General features: G+C 39.8%; 2 protein-coding genes across 2 annotated transcripts; one reads left to right on the top strand and one right to left on the bottom strand.

The window, feature by feature from the left end:
• Positions 1–4,278, bottom strand: abtb1 (ankyrin repeat and BTB (POZ) domain containing 1). The gene is made up of 12 exons (XM_015968119.3): positions 4,042–4,278; positions 3,559–3,621; positions 3,423–3,478; positions 3,187–3,331; positions 2,906–3,065; positions 2,783–2,828; positions 2,247–2,363; positions 2,056–2,168; positions 1,874–1,972; positions 1,626–1,793; positions 1,314–1,514; positions 1–762 (listed from the first exon to the last, which is right to left on the bottom strand). The coding sequence occupies exons 1-12, from the start codon at positions 4,095–4,097 to the stop codon at positions 556–558; spliced, it is 1,431 nt and encodes a 476-aa protein (XP_015823605.1). The 5' UTR covers positions 4,098–4,278; the 3' UTR covers positions 1–555.
• Positions 4,279–9,624: 5,346 nt separating this feature from the next.
• Positions 9,625–14,302, top strand: LOC107390976 (keratin, type II cytoskeletal 8). The gene is made up of 10 exons (XM_054745560.2): positions 9,625–9,629; positions 9,716–10,052; positions 10,103–10,353; positions 10,440–10,500; positions 10,657–10,752; positions 10,864–11,028; positions 12,399–12,524; positions 12,715–12,935; positions 13,198–13,250; positions 13,670–14,302. Exons 1-10 carry the CDS (start codon positions 9,625–9,627, stop codon positions 13,732–13,734), a joined length of 1,380 nt encoding a protein of 459 aa, XP_054601535.2. The 3' UTR covers positions 13,735–14,302.
• The last annotated feature ends 365 nt before the right edge of the window (positions 14,303–14,667 follow it).

Genomic DNA, 14,667 nt, shown 5'->3' with positions numbered 1-14,667 from the left:
TAATGGAGTGGATCATATTTTTTATTTTTTATACCACTTAACTATTGCATCAGTTACACAGTTTTCAGTTTAAATAAACATCTGATGCAAAAGTGATGCTGTGTAAAAAGTTGAAAACAAACATTCACTCAGCTTTGAATCTCTACTCGATCCTCCGAGCCGAGGTCACTCTGCCGCCTCCGCCCTCTGCTTCAGGTAAAAATGTGGTGTCAAACCCAATCTGACACATCTGGTGGCAAAAACAAATGTAATCCATGCATGTTTGCTGCAAACTGTTGTATAAATGTGAAACACAACATATTCACAACCCATTTTGTAGACTTTGATCAGCAGATTCACTTCAACTCAATATTATTTTGAAACATTTAGTAAATCCGCTATTAGGAGGTTCTGAACTATCAGTCGGATTAGTAACTTCTGAGTATGACACAAGCTCCTTTCAGATCTGTGATACGCTGAAGTTGGAATGAACAAACATACAAGTGTTTATGTATTTCCATTTCATGTTTTCAGAGTACAATTAAGCAATCTACATCTGACACACAATAACTCCATTCAGCAGTCAATATTAATGCTAGAAAGCAGCTCCTCCAAGGCCTCCAGCTTCTGATTGGCCTCTTCGATCGCACTGTACGTCTGCACGTTGCTGGCAATGTGGTAGCGGATGTCGTCCACCAGAGGGACGGAGTCCGTCTCCTGTCGCTCCTCCAGCGATGCAGCATCCTCCTTGATGATCTCCGCAAACTCAGCCTGCTCCACCAGCTGTGACACACAGGTGAGATGGGTGCATGGACGTGAATTCAGGATGTAAGCACGCTTTCCCACACCACTTCTCACAGCTCCAACACTATCAAAGCTTTTATCCAAATACAGATATGAAAATATTGTAATGTGGCCTCTGAAAGTAGACTTTAGTTAGAAATGTGGTGCCAAAGATAAAAGGCTAGTCAGATAGCACAAACAACTGTTCTGCCTCTAAAGCAATCTCCCCCCATCAAACTTAATGAAGGCCAAATAAAAGCATGCACCCACACACCCATATATTTAAGAATATTTCACCACCTTAACCTGTCCATTATAATTTTTATTTTGAAGCACAAGGTGGTTACAGGTCAACTGCTGCTCAGATCAGTTGGTAGTTTTGGAAGAAAAAAGAAAAAAAACTCAAAAGGTTTAATATAGAAGTCCAAAAATACTCTATAAACACCAAATCTGAGGCTGGAACAATAATAAAACAAACTCTTTCTAAAGCATACGGTTATTCAGGCTTAATGAAACTTGGATGACATCATCACGTAGAAACAGACACCCACCCGCTCAATGATCTTGGCCATGAACTCTGTGCATTGATCTTCCAGCCGAGAGAGACGGAAAAGCTTGGCCGTCTTCCACATGTGCAGGACGTTTTCCTCGCATATCGTCTTCGCGAGTGTCTTCCCACAGAGACGCTTCAACCCCGGCAGCAGGTACATGTCAGCTACGCACAGAACATCAAACACATCCTCCATCCTCAGCTGCACACGAAGAGTAACCAGTCAGGAAACAAACGGCAACAAAAAGCATTTGATGATGATGTAGTTCATCACAATGAGCATCTCATTTGTTTGCAGAAGCTGAGCACAAACCTCCGTGTCGTCCGTGTAGATGTAGTACATGATGTGGATGAAGATTTCATGGGGGATGTTGTGTAACGTAAGCATGGGGGTGCTGGGCTGGGACTGCAGCTGCTCTCCCTCGCTGAAGTGATCCTCCAGTAAGGCTTTAAAATAATCACTGCGTCCACAGAAAAAGGCCTGCAAACATACCCGCAACAACAAATCTGGCATTTGCATTCACGAGGATCTGGACAGAGTGTGAGTGCTGCAGCTTGTACCTTATGACACAAGAAATCATAACCCTCCACTCTGAAGCAGATATCAGGATAAGTTGGGAAACGGTTGACTCTGTTGAAAGGAAGCTCACCAAATCCTACCTGAGCAGAAATAGCAGAAGACAACTTATAAAAACAGCTGTGGTGTGTTAAACATCATGATTTCATTGCCACTGTGTCCTTACTTGTAGTTCAGTGGGTAAGGCGCTGTCCGCTAACTGAGCCATCTCCTCCTGGAGTTGACACGTGTGAGGCTCCAGGCTGAGAACATGCACATAGGTGCCTGGCTTGGATGACACTTCAGTATGAAAGAAAACACAATTGGAGAAAAAACAGTTCTACACAAACAAACGGATCAGGCAGGGTGACGTCTTACCAAAGTCATAGACCTGTTTACATTTATTCTCCAGCTCTTCTATTAGATCTGTCATTTTACACTGCTTAGCGAGTCGCCTGCTGTCCTCCACCAGATTTATGTCAATATCCATTCGTCCTGTAACAAAGAAAGAATGGTGATCATTAACACCTTTTTAGTTAAACTTGTAGATTTACACAAAAATACTTAAATAACATAAACAACAGGAAATCCGCGCTGCATCCAGTTGAGTTCCGGTTCTCACGGCCAGGATCGAAAGCGTGAAACGAAAAGGGAAGGGGCTGGAGCTCTCGGTTCAATCTTATGATTTATTAGGTGCAAGAAGAAATTATAAGATTGAACTTAGAACATTTTTTCCATCTCCAATTTTGCTAAAATTGCTGGAATTTCTGCAGCTTTGTTTCTTATTAAGACAAATTAGATATTTAACAAGCAGCTCGTTTTTATAATATACCTAAAGGCACAATAATACTGCAACATTTCTACATTATTCCCAAGTAGAGGCTAGATAACTTGATGCTTCAGTACACACTCACCAGTATAAAAATATTGCAGAATTGCTCCAAAGGCTGCAGGATTTATCTTAAAACAAAACACATTTTATGGCAATGTAACAAAGCAAGTATGACAGAATTAGTCAGCCAGATCATTTTGATTACCAGAGGGTGCTTGAGTGTGATCAGGCTCTTCCCATTCCACTTGGTCTCAAACATTTCTGTAAAATACTCTGAGCGGGCACTGAGGACACATCGGTGGGCTGGAAATGTTTGTCCATGAACCTGGAACTTGACGTCGCTGTGCTGACCCTGCTCCAGTAACCTACAGGTAAAATGCAAAAACACTTTTTATTTACAGTGTTGTATCAGTGCAATGCTATGCATGTTTGTTTCTCCTTTTGCACTTTCTTTAAAATTAAATAACAGAAGTATATGACTCTTACATGTGCAGAAAGTAGTTAAAGTCATTCCTCTGCATGGCTCGGACGCTGACACACTTATAGTCTTTCAGCAGGCGTCGTATCGAGTCACTCAGAGAGCCGTAGACACACCTCTCACCATCAAACGTGTTGGCTTCACACTTGGCGCCTGATAGTGAAGTGATATAAACACTATTTTGTGACTTCTTTACTTTGATTATAGGTGCTTTAATTAAATCAGAAAGACTGAATAATTTTACCACTAGCCAACAGGTACTGGACCAGCTCCTCATGACCACAGAGACAGGCATAATAGCTGTTGGACAAAATGAAAATATTTCCTTAAATGATGTTAGATACCTACTAGACTGGATTTCCTGCAGGTGTCAGACTTACAGAGGGGTGCTGTCCCATTTATCTCTCACATTGAGGTCCACATCTCTTTGCTCAACAAGGTATCTGAATGAGATATGAACAGATAGTCAAGTGGAGGTACACACAAGTCCCCAAATATGAAATAACCGATCTAACGGTTTTAGTGGAAATAAAAACAATCCCAAGGCCACCTTTATTTTGTTTTTTGTTGTTTTGTTTTGTTTGTTTATTTAATAAATTCTGCAGAACAGCTTTGATTTATTCATAAACGTAATATGAAGAGCACTTCGTATAAATGAAATATAACTAAAGTGTTTAATAGGAAAAACAGTGCAAACATATCAGAGAGACGAAAATATTTGTCAGTGACTAAGTCACATCTGTGCAAACGCATCCTAGTTAACCTCAAGGCTGCTGTTTTCTTCGTTTTCATGGAAACCATGTAAAATATACATTTCTCGATCAGCTTTATCCACAATCAGGTCAGCGGAAGCCGCCACTTACCTGACTCTACAAATGTCACCCTTCCTGCAACTACTAAACAAATCGTACACATCCATGGCAGCCTCGGTGTTGTCGGTCCTCTGTGATGCATTGAGACGGCCTGTCTACCGGACAGGTGAACGATGGCTTGGTGCAATTTAGGTTGCTGCTGAGTGGAGGGTGATAAAGTTGAAAGGCTTCAGACACCTTCTAGCACAATTGTTGACCAGGTTCGGTTCTGCGTTTTGGTCGTGAGTCACGTGATTAGCGTAAGCCTCCTTCACTTGCTTTGTGGAAAACGCGTAAACAACAGATCTCAAACAACTCCTCGGCAAATGAAGGGATGCTGTGGCTTTACGATACTTCTAAATGATCACATGAAAATAAAATATCACTTGAACAAATTCATATTAGCATTTAAAAATGTTTTCACTTACTTTATTAGAGAGCATGTGTTTAAAAATGAAATTTCCGAACTTACGTGCCTAACTTTAAGGCATCAAAGGGTCTTGCGTTTGTTTTTGGAAAGTAAAGCCCAAACTCACGCGAGATTTGGTATGCAGCGCGAGAATAAAGATGGCTGAATAAAGCTCCGTCAAGATTATTTCATCTGTATGAAAAAACACAACACATACTACTGCAATATAAACGAATTAAAAAGCATAACAATACAGTTAAGATCCAAAGATTTACTCAACAAGAAATCCATTCACTTCAATTTATTCTGTTTGACAGAAAATAAATTACATCACTGTTTCTGGGGGGAAAGGTTTATTCCTGAAAGTTTTTAATGTAAAAATGAACAAACACAACATTTATGTATTTTTCTATTATAATGTAAATTATATCGTTATGTGGCTTCTAAATTAGTATATTACAATAAGAAAACTTCAAGATGAATGAGAGATTTGGAAACTTCTATCTTTGAAGTTTGGTGAGATTCAACATCTGAAGCTCTTTGCAGTAGGAGAGTGTTTCCCTCTGTGGGTTCAACACATCATCTTGGGAACTCTGGAATGGAGAAACAGGGAAATGCATTTGTACCTATTTGTTGTTGTCTTTCTCATTTCTAATTTTATCTTTCACTTTTTTAGATGTTGCCTTAACATTTTTACTTTGTTCTAGTGTTCTGTTGCAGTATGTTTCAAAAGTTTATTTATTTGTTTGTTTTGAAAATGGCTGAATTGATTAAAGTTTTCTCTAGAGCTGGGTGTCCAGTAATCGGAGGATTGTAGGATCGGTTCTGGCTCCCAACAGAGCATGCTGCTGTTGTGTCATTAGGCAAGACACTTAACCCCTATTGCCTGCTGCTGGTGGTCGGAGGGCCTGATGACGCCAGTGCTCAGCAGCCTCACCTCTGTCATTGCCCTTCAGTGCAGCTGTGGCTACACTGCAGCTCATCACAACCAGGGTGTGAATTTGTGTGTGCATGGGTAAATGACTGATTGTGTTGTAAAGTGCCTTGGGGGGGTTCTAGTACTCTAGAAGGCTCTACAAATACAGGCTATTTAACATTTAACTGTTTTATCAACTAGTTATTTGGGCATTTGGAGATTTTGGAGTAAAAACAAGGTTCACTCCCTATTGTAGCCAAATATCAACGCAGCTGCATGCCGGGACCTTAATCAAGGTTACAAGTGAGTTTGTTTCAGAAAATTCCTGACAGTCAAGTATGCAACTGCCCCCTTTCATATACCAAGTCTAAAGTGTAAATGTCATGCACATCCTTACTTTAAACACTACACAGTGGCAACACTCAGCCTCTGAAAGCCACCTCTGGAAAACGTTCTGGGTGAACTGGCAGCCATTCAGGAATCCACTGTAACAAGTTATCTACAAAACCTTCCTTCTGTTTTGACAGTCTGGGTATGAAAGACTGTTAATGACTCATACCAGTCCAACCTACTCATCAGCTGGTTGAGGCTAATTGTAAAAGAGTTAGGAGCAGCACAAGCATGCAGGGTGTCGCCCAGGAAGTGTTTCATACAATACGATGTGTGATGTGCAATCAAATTTGACCAATTATCCAGGGATTTCTTAAAAACATACCCACATCATGATGCTGCCGCCACCATATGAGGTTGTGATTTTAAACACGTTCTGGAGTAGCATCATGCACACTATTTTCATTCAGTCAACTAAGTGTCTCCCTTTGCTGTTTCAGGGAGAATATATTGCTACTCTTTTTAAAGTCGGTCTTTGTGGGATCCATGGATTACAAAATGTAGACAGACAGGCCTGGTTCTGATGTATTTCAATAAAGCTACAAAGAACTGATGTCTCTAAATTGAGATTCATTTAGCTAACATATAATTTAATGTTTTAATACAATTAATCACGAAATATTCAGATTAGAGACCCTAGTTCAAATAAATTGAAATAGTCTTCCAAATTCCACTCATTTTTGAACTGCTGCCTCACCCTGAAGCATAATATTGTCAAAGTTTAAGATTATATAAAAAAGAAAGAAACTATTTGACTAACACTTCATTCCTATCTAACAATTACCAGGCACAGCAAATTATTAGTTTGCGAGTTAATTGTGGCAGCTTTATTTACTGGTGGTTTTCCACATTTCTAGTAACTCCTGTCATCAGGAGAGGAGAAGCACTGCTCAATAAGATTATTGACAAAGAAATGGGCTTTTATCACTCGATTGAGTGCGAATGTTTCACTGTTTCTTCTGTCAAGTTTGCATTTGCATTGCATTATATTCTAGAGGAAATCAAAATGAGTAGCATTAAGAGATATTAATGTGTGTGTGTGTGTGTGTGTGTGTGTGTGTGTGTGTGTGTGTGTGTGTGTGTGTGTGTGTGTGTGTGTGTGTGTGTGTGTGTGTGTGTGTGTGTGTGTGTGTGTGTGCACAGAAGCAGATAGCTGAGTGAAGTTGGCAAACCTGATTTAATTGACACGTCAAACTACATAAAACACACATGCACTACAGAGACCTGACTATGACATCATGCAATTGTCCTTAGTCAATAAAAAGTTTTTTGCAAACTTTCATGCCACCATGAAAATATTAATTATTTTATTGCACTTTTTGATTTCACTTTATTTGAAAAGCATCTTCCGCGACCTTATCACACGCCCAAGGTGCTGGACAATGTAACAATCAACAACAAGTAAGACTGTACAAAACAGCTGTAAAAACATTAAAGCTAATTAAAAAAAACACACGTTGCATGCAGGAAAAGGAAGCCACACTACATCTGCTGTTGGAAAGCCATGACATAAAAATGTGTCTTCAAACGAGACTTAAAAGCCAGCAAGGAAGGTGACTGATGTACAGTTAGAGGCATTTCATTCCATAGCCTTGGAGCCAACACTGAGAATGTACAATCCCCCCGTAACTTGTACTTTGAATGTGGAACTACCAACAGTTCCCTGTCAGCCGAGTGGAGGGCTCTTGATGGAGTTCAAAAGGCTAGCCAGGTAAGAAGTAGCAGTTCCCTGAAGAGCCGTATACACCAGAGTTACCATCAGGAATTTCACCCTGAAGTGCAGAGCCAGTGCAGAGATAGCAGCACAGGAGTAATATGCTCTCTACGTGTAGTGCCTGTCAAGAACCCAGCAGCCACATTTTGGACTAATTGTAATCGCATCATCGCACCCTGACTTATGCTGACATACAGCGCGTTGCAGGAGTCCATTCTGGATAAAACCAAAGCAGTGAGTTGTTCTGTGAGAAGCACTCAATCACTGTGATGTCAAATCCCCCCCCCCCCCCCCCCCAAAAAAAAACTTAGCATTTGCTTCCAGAGAAGTTCTTACAAAGGTTGGAAGACAGCTTTAATAATAGCAAGATGAAAGAAAATATTTTCATTTTCAGATTTGAAAGCACTTGGCTATTTTCCAAAAAGCATGCATTCCTGCCCTAATGGCTGAAACCTCTGCTGCCTCGTAAAGCTCTCAGACAGACAGAAATTAGTCACATCCTGCTTCACTGGAGCAAAAGGAAGCATTTTACCTGAACAAGAGCTGCGAGAACAGCTGGATCTGAAACTTTAGCAACAGCAAACCTCTGTCTGTCAAACGCAGTCACCTTCATATCTGACAAAACAAGAGAAGAGCTTAAGTCTATAATATTCTCAGATTTGTTGTTTTATTTACCTCTGATGGTGGAGCGATGTTGTGCAGATGGCTTTGCTCCAGTGGCATTCAGACTTTACGAACAATCAGAGGACACCTGGACCTGGTTGTGTGAGAAAGTTAGAGCTGTGTTTCTGTTTGTTTGTTTTTAAATGAGGCGCAGGACTGGCTGTGGCAGAATTTCCAAAAAGATTAAACACATTTTGACATTAAGTGAACAAACCAGTTTTTTTGTTTTCAGGCGGTCTCTTAATGCCACAGCTTTCATTGTCTATGAAAGTAAATAAAACTAAAACCTCTTTCACTTCTAATGTTTGCATGTCATGAAGAAAATTATTTGATGAAGCAAAATCAGAATTCTTGAGTGCTCCCTGCTCAGATGTGTGGAGGAAATGCTTCAGCGGTAATCCAGGAGAAGCAGTCAGTCCAGAAAAAGTCATAAAGCTGTTGCATCAAGTATAAGAGCTTCACATGCAGCTGTCATAGCCCACACACACACAGATACACTTGATAAACACAGTGTGTGCTGCAACTGCAGCAACATTTCAAATCAGTTTTCGTTTTATTTAAAGCCTTTTTTTTAAATGAAGTGCTCTGAGAGAGAAGTGTCAGACGTTCTGTGTGCTTTGTGAGAAAATCGTGTCAGAGTGTGAATGATTTTTTTTTATTAATCCAAAAATAAAGCAAGGTGTTTGTCAATGGAAATAACTACTCTGGTATTTGATATTTCTCCTTGGAATTTGAAGCAAACGCTTGAATAAGCTGAATTTGCCCTGAAAAGAAAAGCTGCAGCTCTCCTTCAGGGTGCTGAAAAGAAGGAGGAGAACCCTTCAGGGTGAAACATCAAATAGAAGATCAAAACTAGTGATGCTCTGATGTTGTGAAGCAAACCCAAATCTCCGTACAGTCGGAACTCTTAGTTTTTTATTTTAAGGACAAATAAATCTGGGTATCATCTGGAAAGACGTAGAAACGAAGACAACATGACTGATAGTCAATTGTAGAAACTCCAAATGTCTCAATCAATAACTATTTCTGGCTGATGTTTTTAGGGTGGAGTCTAAATACTTACAGCTCTCTCCCTGTTTTTGTTTTTCACTGAATCAAGAAGATTGCAGAGAATGGTGGGTGTGGGTAAAGTTGACAAAATTTGATCAAACAGATAAGTCAGGAGTGGAAAGTGATGACTTAGGTGACGTAAATGTGCAGAAAAGAACATAACATTGAATAATTCCAATAATGTGAGTGACTGTTTTGATTTCACACGTTGTTTCTTATCTTTAGTAAGAGTTTCTCATCTTCCATTTTGTTATTTTCCAGGTCTCCCTCAAAAAACTGATTTTACCTCAAGTGACACAAAATAAAGGTTAGAAAAAGTAAAGATGACTGTTAAAAATCAAGAAGCTTGCCATCCATGCTTTGGTGTTCATACATCTTTTTTTGTCTCGTGGTTATTTCCTGGTTCACTCTGCTGACAGAGCTAAAAGAGTTTCTAGTGAAACATAAATGACGATGGGGTAGGTGGGAGGCATTGGACTGGTTAATCCACATTCATAAACTCGGTTATCACACCACTCCCGCGTCTGCTTTATAAAGTCTCCAGAACAGATAAACGATGCACTGCAGAGAACCGTCACCACCTGATCTGTTCATCCTCCTTGGCTGTGAGAATCCTGAACAACAGCATCATGAGTCTGAGGAACAAACGCAGAAGCCGCTCTGAGCATCACTTCTCTGCAAGAAGCTTCACCAGACCAGCTTTGGGATCTTCCACCAACCCTAAAACCAGCAACTCTGAGCTGGTGACGGCAGTGTCCGTCAACAAGAGCCTGCTCGCCCCTCTCAACTTAGAAATCGACCCCAAAATCCAAGCTCTTCGCAATCAGGAGAAAGACAAGATCAAGGGCCTCAACAACCGCTTTGTCTCATTCATAGATAAAGTAAAAAGGATTGTCACAGGTCTAAGGGAAACTAGCTTTTTGGAGCTCAGAGGCTACATTTTGGACTGAGTTGTTGTTGTTTTGTCTCCCAGGTCCGACTCCTGGAGCAGCAGAACAAACTTCTGAAAACCAAGTGGAAACTGCTGCAGGAACAGAGCGCTGCATCCTCTGACATCGATCCGCTCTTCAACTCTTACATCAGCAGCCTGCAACGACAGCTGGAGCAGCTCAACAGAGACAAGCACGCTTTTGGCGTGGAAAATGAACACATGCACAAACTGGTGGATGATTACAGGGAAAAGTGAGTCTGCAGGTTGGACATAGAGATTTTTAGGGAAGAAGTGATTAAAATCTGACCATGTGGTGAGATGTTTTTGACTGTTTCAGGATTGAAGATGAAAGGAACAAGAGGACTGATGCAGAGAATTGTTTGGTCTACCTCAAAAAGGTGAGCACAAAACACCTTTATCTTTAATCTCAAGATTTATCCACATATATCAAATCTGAATAATTAGTTGAGTCATTTAAATCAGGTAACTGAAGCATGTCACATACAAAAGAGAAAAAAAATTACCAAAACAGCATTTATTTTTTAATTTACCAGGATGTGGACGAAGGACGCATCTCTCTGTCACATCTTGGAACGTTGTTGTCCTCGATGGGGGATGAAATAGCATTCCTCAAAGCTGTTTATGATCAGGTACAAAATACAAAACCTCACTTTGCTAATTCTCCCCCCAAAAAGAGGTCAAAGCAAATCTTAAACCAATATCTAGTTTTCTCACTGATGTGTGTGATGTTTTTGTTAAAGGAGCTGGATGAGCTGATGGGGAGCACACAGGAAACCTGTGTGGTGGTGGAGATGGATAATTCCAGAGACCTGGACATGGATCACATCATTTCTAGTGTCAGGGCTCACTATGAGGAAATCGCTGCTCGCAGCAAGGAGGAAACTGAGACCTGTTACAGGACGCAGGTGAGACGGACGACCCTGGGTCAAAAACAAATTGTAACTATTCCAGCTGTATTTAGTGCATTTCCTTGTACTTTTGGTGATATTTTTATTTTTGCATAGTTTTTGTTGTTACTTTATTATAATTATATTTATTTGTGCTCTCACTCGTAGTAAATATTCTACTACAGTTTACTACACCGTGTTTTTTTAATATAGTAAATTAGATTTTTATATTTAATGTGTGTGATTTTTAACCCCACGGCCTCTAATTGTTTTAGTGATTCTACTTTTTTGCTAAATGTCCCCACTGAGGATATTAAAGGTGTGATTTATTCAATACATGTGCTGCGTTCTCCAGTGTAAATCAATGTCTTATGAGTCATTTAAAAAGCTACGATGCTCCTGTTCTGAGATGCAGAAATTTGCTGGTGCAGAGGTGGGCTGAAAACAGCAGGATTACCTATTGTCACACCCTGTCCTGTCTCCCCATTCTGTTCAGTCCTGTGTCCATGTTAATTGCTCCCACCTGCTTCTCGTTTCCCAATCACCCAAGCTCCCAGCCCTCTTGTACTTAAACCCCTCCAGTTCTGTGTCTCTTGTTGGGTCATTGTTTCTATGTTAGCGTGTTCTCTATTAAAACCTTTAATCGTTCCTGTGTGCCTGCTTACTTGCTTCCCTCACCCGGATATGGATCCTTGCATCCGCTTCATTAACCGCCACACGCTGACACTTATTATTAATGATATGCGCATACCCCTCTTCTGATTGGCTAACAGAACGCGTTCATGTTGCAAAGTCACTATTGCCCTCTCCCCTCGCTGCAACAGTGTTTTTTAAAAAGGTTTCCTGCGGATGGGCGCAAGCCGAGATGGGCAAGGTCATGAATGCAAATTCACAGCTTGACATTGATATGTGAGGATTTTCAAATCCTAGCATTTCACAGTCTATTTTCTATCAGAAGCAAATGCAGGAGACAGGTGTAGGAGACTATTTTTGCGCTCAGCCTGCATGAAAAACTCAGAGTTGCCAGTTATAATCAGAAATAATCATTACTAAAGAGTTTCAGTCAATCACAGTTCTAATGTTAAGATAATAATGTTTTATTCTATTCGATTCTGGGTTCTACAAATCTGTAACATCACAGACATAAAACGTGCACCAAATTATATTGATCATGATGAACTTGCGTACTCTCTACTGACGCGCTGCTGTTTATGACCTCAGTTGGGTTTCTGTTCAAAACCAGAAAGATCAAACAGCTAATCCTCAACCATTAATGAGATGATCCAAATATTTTTCAGCAGAATTGTCCTTGACAAGTTTGACAATTACAGGTTACTCCTTTCATTTTTATTTTCCTTGTTCCCTTGTCCTCACCCCATCGGCACCAGTTTGACCAGATGGCTGCTCAGGCGAGCCAGTATGACAGTCAACTGCATAACACTCAGGATGAAGTTGCTCACCTGAAAGGACTCATCGCCCACCTCCAGAATGAGATTTCTGCTGTAAAAAAGCAGGTTAGTGACTTTAATGTTAGTTACAAACTCAAAGGCAGCAGGCTACATTTGTAAAACAATCCTAAATTAATCCTAATTAGTTTGTGTCTTGGGCTTGCCGTCAGCTTAGTTTTCTGAATTTTGTATATTTTTTTCTTTTCAATAAATAACAAACAAACACAAATGTACCTGAATTTTAACTTTGCTACAGGCAGCCAACCTTAAAGATGGCATCAACAAGATGGAAGCAGATGGGGAAAAAGCCTCGCTGTATGCCAAATACCACATCCGGGACCTGGAGGAAGCTCTAAAAAGGGCCAAACTGGAAATGGCCAAACAGATCAAAGATTACCAGACCCTCGTGGGCATTAAGATGACCCTCGACATAGAGATATCCACTTATAAGAAAATGCTGGAGGCAGAGGAGTGCAGGTGGGTTAAACATGCAGATATCCGATAAGTTTTTAGTTTGATAAATATCATAACACTGGAGAGTCACTGGAAACTTGTTGGTGCAAACGGTAAAACCTCATGACAAACAACTGTTGTTAGAGGCATGCAGCTCCCCCTGGAGCCAGCTTTGTAATTCTTGTTTTTCTTACATGCTACTCTAGTGCTCAGTTTTCCTTCAGCTCCAAATGAAAGTACCTCACTAAAATATAAATGCTCATAGTGTGTTTGTCTACTCCCTTAGAATGACTCTGAACTATAATCCAGTGCAAACCCACCAAGCAGCACCTTCCAGAGGTGAGTATCGTCTATATGGATGACACAATGCTTTCCAACTTCACTGTAAAAACCACATTCACAAACATTTATTTACATCTTACTCTTCCTAAGCTAGAACCTCTCTAAAGCATTGCTAAATGATCAGAAGCACTGATTGGAGCCACTCCTTTTTGTACGCTACAGTTTCTGTGGCTGTGAATCACTTTGTTGTATTTCAAATTTATAAAAGGATCACTCTGGGTTCTTGAAATGGAAATTAAAAACGACAAAACAAATAAAAATCTGGTTGATCAAAGAAACTAACTACAATATTTTGAGAGTAAATCTGTACCTTGGGGGCCACCTAGTGGTCGCGGGGCTCTTTGTTTTTGCACTGTTGGCACACTGGCACTGATGAACGTCTGATCCTGTCTTGTGTGTGTTTAATTTATATATAGAGAATCTGCCGGGGACGTCAGGCCCAGTTCTCATCAAGATGACTCAGAGCATGACTTACAAATAAAGCAGGAAGCAGGCTGCAGACCTGCTGCAGCAACAGCCGTCAGAGTCAGCCTTTATAATGATTTCTGTACAATCTGTCGTACCTGAACAAATGACTTGTGTGTTTAAAATGAATATTACTATTTGCTGAAAACAAAACTTTTTCAAACCTGTTAAAGGTCTTTTTGCTGTAATCAACCATGTTTTAGATCTCACATGTGAGCAAGATGGTGAAGTTAAATGAAATGCAGAATATACACAGATGTGAACCTAAACAAGTAAATTCAGTGGGTTCAAATAAAAAATCCAGCAAATTGGCTTTTTATGGTCACTCATAATTAATTAGGATGAAAGTGTTTGAACTAAAATGTCAAAGTGAGATGGGCACACATTTTCTACAAATAGAGAGAAATAACACAATATATTTAGGTTTTTGTCCTGACATGAAAATATGAACAATTTATTCTAGTTCCTTAATTTAATAGTCGTGTTTAGATGTCCAGTCTGTTTATTTCAAGCTTCAAGTGTTTTCTCTTCTTGGCGAATTGACAGAAATGGTGTTGTGGTTGTAAAGATCACAGACTCCTGGTCAAAGCAAACGTGTCAGAACTGTTTTTCAGACATAATTCACTATTTCTGGGTTAAATCAAATAACAGGTAACCTGCTATTATTTTTACATTGTTGAAAATCCATAAAAAGAAAAAAACACTAAAAAGAAACTGCCACACATTTAATCCCCAAACATAATATTTTATTAGATACAAAAACCCAACATTTTATAATAATAATAATAATAATTATTATTATTATTATTATTAGTAGTAGTAGTAGTAGTAGTAGTAGTAGTATTTGTTGTTGTTGTATTGCTGTTGTTCATATTTCATATTAAGAATAGAGTTCAGGAGTTCAACTTGCTGATTTACTCATTTGTGAGAGCCACAGACATATACACTC

The sequence above is a fragment of the Nothobranchius furzeri genome, chromosome 15 (genome assembly GCF_043380555.1).
Source record: "Nothobranchius furzeri strain GRZ-AD chromosome 15, NfurGRZ-RIMD1, whole genome shotgun sequence".
Lineage (NCBI taxonomy): Eukaryota > Metazoa > Chordata > Actinopteri > Cyprinodontiformes > Nothobranchiidae > Nothobranchius > Nothobranchius furzeri.
This window is presented reverse-complemented; position numbering and strand designations above follow the sequence as displayed.

What these genes read in the sequence shown, in the direction of transcription:
- LOC107390976 (XM_054745560.2), top strand. An exon ending in TCAAAGCTGTTTATGATCAG is followed by an intron (nt 10,753 to 10,863) that starts GTACAAAATACA and finishes TTTTTGTTAAAG; the next exon opens with GAGCTGGATGAGCTGATGGG. An exon ending in CTGGAGGCAGAGGAGTGCAG is followed by an intron (nt 12,936 to 13,197) that starts GTGGGTTAAACA and finishes CTACTCCCTTAG; the next exon opens with AATGACTCTGAACTATAATC.
- abtb1 (XM_015968119.3), bottom strand. Translation starts at nt 4,097, where the DNA reads ATGGATGTGTACGATTTGTTTAGTAGTTGCAGGAAGGGTGACATTTGT. An exon ending in TCACACTCAAGCACCCTCTG is followed by an intron (nt 2,829 to 2,905) that starts GTAATCAAAATG and finishes TTTTGTTTTAAG; the next exon opens with ATAAATCCTGCAGCCTTTGG. An exon ending in TAAACAGGTCTATGACTTTG is followed by an intron (nt 2,169 to 2,246) that starts GTAAGACGTCAC and finishes TTCATACTGAAG; the next exon opens with TGTCATCCAAGCCAGGCACC.